This window comes from Gavialis gangeticus, unplaced genomic scaffold (genome assembly GCF_001723915.1).
Source record: "Gavialis gangeticus isolate Ggan-Ray unplaced genomic scaffold, GavGan_comp1, whole genome shotgun sequence".
NCBI classification, from domain to species: Eukaryota; Metazoa; Chordata; order Crocodylia; family Gavialidae; genus Gavialis; species Gavialis gangeticus.
The window spans coordinates 27238125-27245283 of NW_017729028.1; the positions used below are offsets into that span (position 1 = coordinate 27238125).

At 44.4% G+C, this 7159-nt stretch overlaps 1 protein-coding gene and 1 long non-coding RNA gene across 2 annotated transcripts in view; one reads left to right on the forward strand and one right to left on the reverse strand.

Annotated features, from left to right (window-relative positions):
• The window catches only part of LOC109300200, a 20997-nt gene extending 16506 nt beyond the window's left edge, over positions 1-4491 (forward strand). Inside the window, exon 3 of the long non-coding RNA XR_002098160.1 lies at positions 4413-4491. This is a non-coding gene — a long non-coding RNA (uncharacterized LOC109300200). The remainder of the gene's footprint in view (positions 1-4412) is intronic.
• Positions 1-7159, reverse strand: part of ATAD2B (ATPase family, AAA domain containing 2B) — a 133834-nt gene that overhangs the window by 39406 nt on the left and 87269 nt on the right. The window contains exon 24 of the mRNA XM_019520676.1: positions 6313-6450. Coding sequence (XP_019376221.1) covers positions 6313-6450 — 138 coding nt within the window. The remainder of the gene's footprint in view (positions 1-6312; positions 6451-7159) is intronic.

Here is a 7159-nt window from a genome sequence, read left to right on the forward strand (position 1 = left end):
TAGGGTGGGATAGGCTGTGGGATGGAGCCACAGGTGGCTCATCCAAAGGCCACAGGGGGTCAAAGGGGGTTGGTTCCCCGCTGCTGTGCACACCCCTGGGGCAGACATGTGCCCCCTCAGATTTGTGCGTGGGGTGAAGGCAAGTTGCCTGCTGCGGGTTCAGGGTCTGGCATTACACCAGCCTTTTCCCAGGAGGGGGCTTGACCGGGGCTGTGCTCAGGGCAGGAAGGGGCAGGGCAGGGCAGGGCAGGTGATGGCAGCGCGCACAGGGGGTGGGGGGAGGGAAGGAGGGAAGGGAACTATAACAAATTTTGGGGTGGCCATAGCCCACCTCTTAGCCTCCCTCCCCCCAGCGCTGCCACTGCCTGCCCCACGCCTAGCACAGCCACCACTGGAAAGAGGCAAGTGCAGCCCCTGGCCCCGAGTCCGCAGCGAGTAGTCTGCCCTCACCCCGCACACAAACCCGGGGGGCACATGTCCCCCATGCCTCCTCTGGAAGTGCACGCTGAGACATCCCCAGCTCAGTTCTGCACCCCACCCTCCTGGCTGAGCAGTGCCTGCTCCTGCCCCAACCCCTCCCTCACCAGAGAGGCCTCAATCTGCACTCCCCCCCCCAAACTTACCAGCTGCCAGGCTGAATTCCTGGCCATGTGCACATACACACAGCATTTATCAGTGACATCATTGGCTGCACCAGCCACAAAATGCCAACTGCCAATAATTTCAATTTTCCTTTTATCAGTGCCAATGTGATATGGACACATAAATCAGTGCACCTCTATAATAAATGGCTTGATCTGAAACCACTTGCGGCAATCAGTTGATAATTTCAGGTATGATTTTTCAGGATATCATATCAGAATACCCTATTTATGCCTTGCCTACAACATAAATACATAATACACTGACTGGTTCATCATCTTAAGTTGCAACTTAAGACTGGGCTTTGGTGTCTTTATCACTGTCATCTAACACAAAGCAAAAATATTTATATCAATACAGAGACAGCCCATGAGTTCTAATCAATCAGAAACAAGTACATTCCTAAAACAAAAATTAACATGCTTGTATTAGGTACCACGCATTAATTAGTATACCCCAAGTGGTATGTCATTTGGGGCTCTCGGAGTCCATCTGCCAGGTGGGAGCAGCACAGAACCCGATCCCAGCAAAACAGGGTCAGTGCAGGGCCCAATATTGTGTAATATACATAATACGTCTCTTTACACAGAAAAATACAAAAATGTTATCCTTGGAAAGAAAAACTGCATTTGATAAACTAGAACTTCCTAACTATTTGCCAACCCCATTTTATTAGCAGTGAAACTCTACTTTCCCTGTCTCCCTAAAAACAGTAAAAAGCCATTGAAATATCTGAAGAAAAAGACCAATACAATCCCCCAGTGAAGAAGCTGACAGTTTGCTTTATATACATGTGTATTATTATGTTTCATATGATTCCGGCAGCTATTTGCCAAATGTTTGAAAGTAAATTCCTAGAAAATGAAGTCAGTCAGAAAAATGATGTTACTGCAGCATACACAAATCCTGTATTAGAACTATATAAACATCATAAAAGTAGAAAGTGAACTTAGTTTGAACCCTGACCAAGAAAAGATGGAAGACTTAAAATGGCTACTTGGAAAGAACATGTTGTTGCCAGGCAGACATTCAATTAAGGCACTATGGGATCTGATACGCGATCCCAACTATCATGTTTCCTCTCATGCTACATGTGCATGGCATGAGGTGCAACTGTGGAATCAGGGATCAAATCCCAACCACATCTGGACCTGCAAGTACCAAGCCAGTCGGCTGATCCATGCTCCCAGCCTCCGGAATGCAGCCAAGTCAAGGACTCCAATGCGCCCCCCAAGGCTGGAAGCGGCAGCTGACTGCAGATCCCAGCCCTTGACTGATGCCCCCTCCCCTCCCTCCCTGAGGCTGGCGTTGCTGGCCCCAGACCAGCCCCGCTCAAGACTTGGGAGTGCCTGGGCATCAAACGATCAACTGATGCCTAGGCACACATGCAATTTAAGGCACGATGGGAACCAACCACAAAAGTTATGGTGCATAGTTTGTGTAATAAACTTTGTGACTTGTCCCACGTTTTATTGTGCCATTAACTGCATTAATAGATTTCTACTTAAGATGCAATTAACTATTAATCATGTCTTAGGTGTAATGATAGCCAGGCACCTTTTTGTCTCATGTAATCAAAACATATTATTGTTTGATATTAGTATACTATGTTTCCAAGTAAAATTTTGCCAAACTTTGACAACATGGGCTACTTCTTAAGTAGAAACATTTCGCCATATCCCCCTTCCAAATATCTCACCAATTTGTGATAACAAAACAAAAACATCCCACCCCAAAGCTGGGAACATGTGCTTATACTCCTGCAGCGACTAAAACCCCCGAGAGGTTCCTGGTTAGAGAATCTTGTTCTTCTGCTAAGGATCATATCAATCACCACACTTGGGATCAAAAAGGTATTTTACCTTGTGGTCATATCACCAGAGAGCAGGGGTCAGCAACCCCTAGCACATGCCAAAGTGTGGCATACAAAGGCAGGGAAGGGGTTAGGGTTGCACCACCATAAGGATCGGGCCCTCTGCACCTCCCCAGCCTTCTGCCCAGAAGCGTATATGCACCTGCCACAGGCAACTGCTTGCAGCCTCCCCACTGCCTGCTGCAAGCGGCCTGGACTCCATGGCAGGCAGCAGTGTTACCTGTCAGCTCTATGTTCTTGAGGGAACCCTGGCACCCAGCTTGCTGGACTTGCAAAGGACTTTTTCTTCCCCCCCACAATCTCACCTAACCAGAACTAAGCAGAAGAAAATTTTAATAGGCATCTCTGGCTGTACATTCCCCGGTCCCAGTATGGGAGGCTTATTTAAACTTGATTGACTAAAACTCAGTTGACAGGTTAGGGAATGCTGAGGCAAGAGACCGAGTCAGAGCAGGTATGGGCAACATTTGAACAATGGTTAAGGGCTCATCACAACGTCCAGCCCATTGAAGCCCTGACCACAAATGCTGTCATACTTTTCCCGGGATGACTGGTGGAAGTCCTCCCCACAAAGTTTATGAATACTCCAAGTTATCTCCTTAAGTCTGTTAAAAGACTACAGTAAGATCTGAAAGTCATGGCAAGCTAAAGCTTATTCACAACAGGTAAAATACAAAACAGTGATGCTGACTTCACAGTGTAAACATAGCTAGGCCATCTGAGAAGAAATAATCCAGTATCCCTTCCAGTATATCTTCTATATTCATAGTAATTTCAAGCTGGCTCCCAGGTGTCTGGTTACTCCTTAAAACTTTACGTTTTCCCTGGTTGTTAATCGGTTTGAGATGTTCCAAACCAGATAACCCCCCTTGTCACTGAAAAAGGTAATTCATTTAAATTAAAACAGTTATATAAACAGGACTGTCCTCCATCAATTACTGCTTGGGACCCTCTTGATTTACACAATTAAAAGAATGCTTTGAAGAGGCTGGACTAAGGGTATAAGAAAGCTATAAGACAGCAAACAGTGTGCTTCAAGGGGGAGAAATCTCTCTGACACCATCCACTGTTGTTCTCAAGAAGCTGCGATAAACAGGTGGTCTCTTTCCATCGCCTGTTTAACCTTCAAGGACTGTGCTAGGAACTTTGCCTGTCAACAAAACACCTGAGTGCCTTGGAATAGTGAGATCTGATCTCTCGCTCTTTCTCCCTCTCTCTCTCCCTCTTTCTTTCTCTCTCTAGGCATAGCTTTCTGAACCTGAATTTTCTTACTTAAGCTTGAGCTAGGCTTCCTCAAATATTCGATTAAACCAGGATAATATTGTAATTGTTTTTGTTTTGTCCGTGCATGGCTATTACTACTAGTACCATCCTAAATTTCATATACTTAGCAATAAGTAAAACTTTTATAGTCAAACTGGTGGTAACTGGGTGTATTTTTTTTCTTCTCTACTTCCCCTTCTCCACTTGCTCTGCAGCAATGCTTCTTTTACCTAAGCCAAAGATCCTTGTGAAGGCCAGAAATACTGTGGGCTCTGTTCAGCAAGAGGTTACCACGACTAGAACAGTTAAAGCAAAAGCTGGGATGTGCCGAGTTTGAGACGCATAAGGGGATCAGCTTGTATAGGCCAACTGACCCTAGTTTGGCTCAGACGTGCCCTGCTGAACTGAATGCTGGCCCATGAGGGTGTCAGCTAGACACCCAGCCTAATTCAGAGGTATTCTGTTCACCTGTGTGCTTGTGTCTGACTGCATTTTATTGCTACCTTAACGACCTGATTCCTGGCACATAAGGGTGTCAGCCTGTACATGCTGATCAACCCAGCCAGGTCAGGCAGGTGTGCCACATGAATCTGTGTATGTATTTGACTGATTTAGTGGCTGGAGGAACCCAAAGGAAACAGTCCTGCAAGACAGCTCCATTGGGGGTGAGGACTTGCAGAAGGGAGAGATACAGCTCCACACAGAAACACAAGAGACCCCATAAATGTACCCCTAATAAATAAGCACCCCAATGTGATGGGAAAATCTGGTAACAGCAGGGGCCTGCCCACAGCCCGGGCCAGCCGTGGCAGGTGGCCAGGAGGCTGCAAGCTGCTGCTCTGAAGTTTCCAGAGCCCCAGCCTGAGTCGTTGCTGGAAGTGGGTGCCCACTGGCCTCAGGGTGGACAACAGGAGAGTTGCAAAGGGGCCCGATCCTTATTGTAGCAGTACAGCCCCAGCCCGTTCCCCACCATTCACCTGGAGGTACACATGCACCCACAGCAGCAGGTGGTGGGGAAGCTGCAAGCTGCTGCACCAAGGTCTGCAGAACTCCAGCATGGCTCATTGCTAGCGGCAGGTTTGTGTGCCTCCAGGCAGGTGGTGGGGAAGGGGCTTGGTTTGTGCTGCCACAACAAGGATTGGGCCCCTCACAGCTACCTCACTGTCCATCCACCTCACTATCTGCCCCTGGCACACCAACATCTTACAAGTCGAGACTGGGGTGTTTTTGGCATTCTGCCCAAAATCATTGCTCACCCCTGCCATAAAGGGTTTTTGCCTTCCTTTGTAGCATGGACTGCAGTCCTCTTCCTTATATCTCCCAAGCATATTTTTTAAAACTGTTTGCCCAGGTAGTGGCAAGGACATTCACAATGCCTTCATCCCTCTGCCTCACCTGCAGCAGGTCAGGGTGTCCTTGGTGTTATGGGGCAATACACTTGGCAGTTGTACAACAGTTCTTTTTGCTGTATTTCTGAGAATAAACACTTGTGCTGGATAGTTTAGATACTAATTATCCTTCCTTGAGCAAGGGGTCAAACTAGAAGACCTCCTGAGTTTCCTTCCATCCCTAATTTTCTAATTCAATGATTTTTCTATGATTCTACCTCCAAGATCAAAAATCACCTCTGTATTATAAATCAAATCAATTTCTCATCCATATAAACGTTCTCCATAAATTTAAAAATCTAAATTACTTTTTTTTTTTAAAAAGAAAATCAGTCCTTTTCTGAAACCTGCTCCTTTCAGACAGCCCTAGTTCCCTGCTCAGAGCTGCTGTCACATTATTTTATTTCTCCCACTGTCCTCCTACGCTCCTCTCCTCAGTCACCTCTCTAGAACAGTTAAGTGCCCCCCCTTACTATACTGCATCACATTTAGGCAACTGATGCTGCATACTAGCAAGCATAACAAAGAATATGTTGGTACTCCAAGGACTTTACTGTTCTGATTCTGTAAGGTTTTGGATATCTTCATTTTCCATTCATTTAAGAGTGGCTAATACCTTCCAATAATGAATACTTAAACTGTTCAAAACTGGATCCCAGGAGACAAAGTGTAGCCTGAAGTTAACGTATTTACTAATTTCAACCATAAAGCACTTTATATGTTGTAGGTAACAAACACAAGAAAAATGTATTTACATACAAATGTCAAACAAGAAAATCTTAAGTTAAACACTTTGTTAAGAGGATTCCAACCCCTGAGGAAGACAACTGTTTATTTTACACCGAAAAATAATCCTTAGTTTTACAATTATCCTGATGCTTGTATTTTTGCACTGCAAAAAAGACTTTGAAATTCTATTTTCCACTTTTTCATAGCTACATCAGCAGAGGTTTCTTGCATTCATAAAATGGATGCCCCTAAAGATACAACGGCTGCACAGTTGGAGTAATTTTCTGTAGGAGAAGCATTAAAGAATCACTGTAACCAAAAACAGAGAAACTTTAGGTGTATATGAAATCCATGATCGTTGCTGTCTAAGATACTGTTCTAGTTTCCACACAATATGATCTGATCTGAAGTACTCACATGCACATTTATTCGCAGAATTGTGCCAAACTGCCATGGCACTTTTCTGTTTGTTCCGAAATGCCTCTTCAACTCTAGTTTCAGTTTTCCGTACAGTGGAACCATGAGAATTTATTTGCTCTGCTGTTACTGATAAGCCTGCACACAGAAGATAAGCATACCTATTTAAATAATCCAAACTGCATAAACTGATCAAATTCAAAAAACGAGCCTGGAATTCAGTATTGCATTAAAATATGTTAATTAACATATTAAGGTGGTTATCACAAAACAAAGATTTAAATAAAAAATACTTGCATTCAGCTGACAAAATAAATTATTAGATATATAATTTTAACTGTTGAATCTAACAGCTTAAGAAAAACATATTCCATTTTCTGTCACAATAAGAAACTTTCACAATTCATTCCATATTTAAGATCCCCAAGATTACACTCTTTTTCTCCGTATTTTACTTTCTTAGCACGTATATTCTGCAATTAGATGACGATCTTAAAACAACAAGTTTAAGTTGATGGCTTTCAAGAGATTTCCATAAACCCTGAAGTACGAGGTCCTTAGAAGAGGGCTTGGTTGGCTGTTTTAAGTATTTACTATAGCTCTGGATACGGTTATAGTTTCATAGTTTCTAGGGTCGGAAGAGACCTGAGTAGATCATCAAGTCCAACCACCTGCCATGGCAGGAGAGAGTACTGGGGTCAAATGACCCCAGCAAGGTGTTCATCTAAACTCCTCTTAAAGACCCCCAGAGTAGGAGCCAGCACCACTTCCCTTGGAAGTTGGTTCCAGATCCTAGCCGCCCTGACCGTGAAGTAGCGCTTCCTGATATCTAGCCTAAATCTACCCT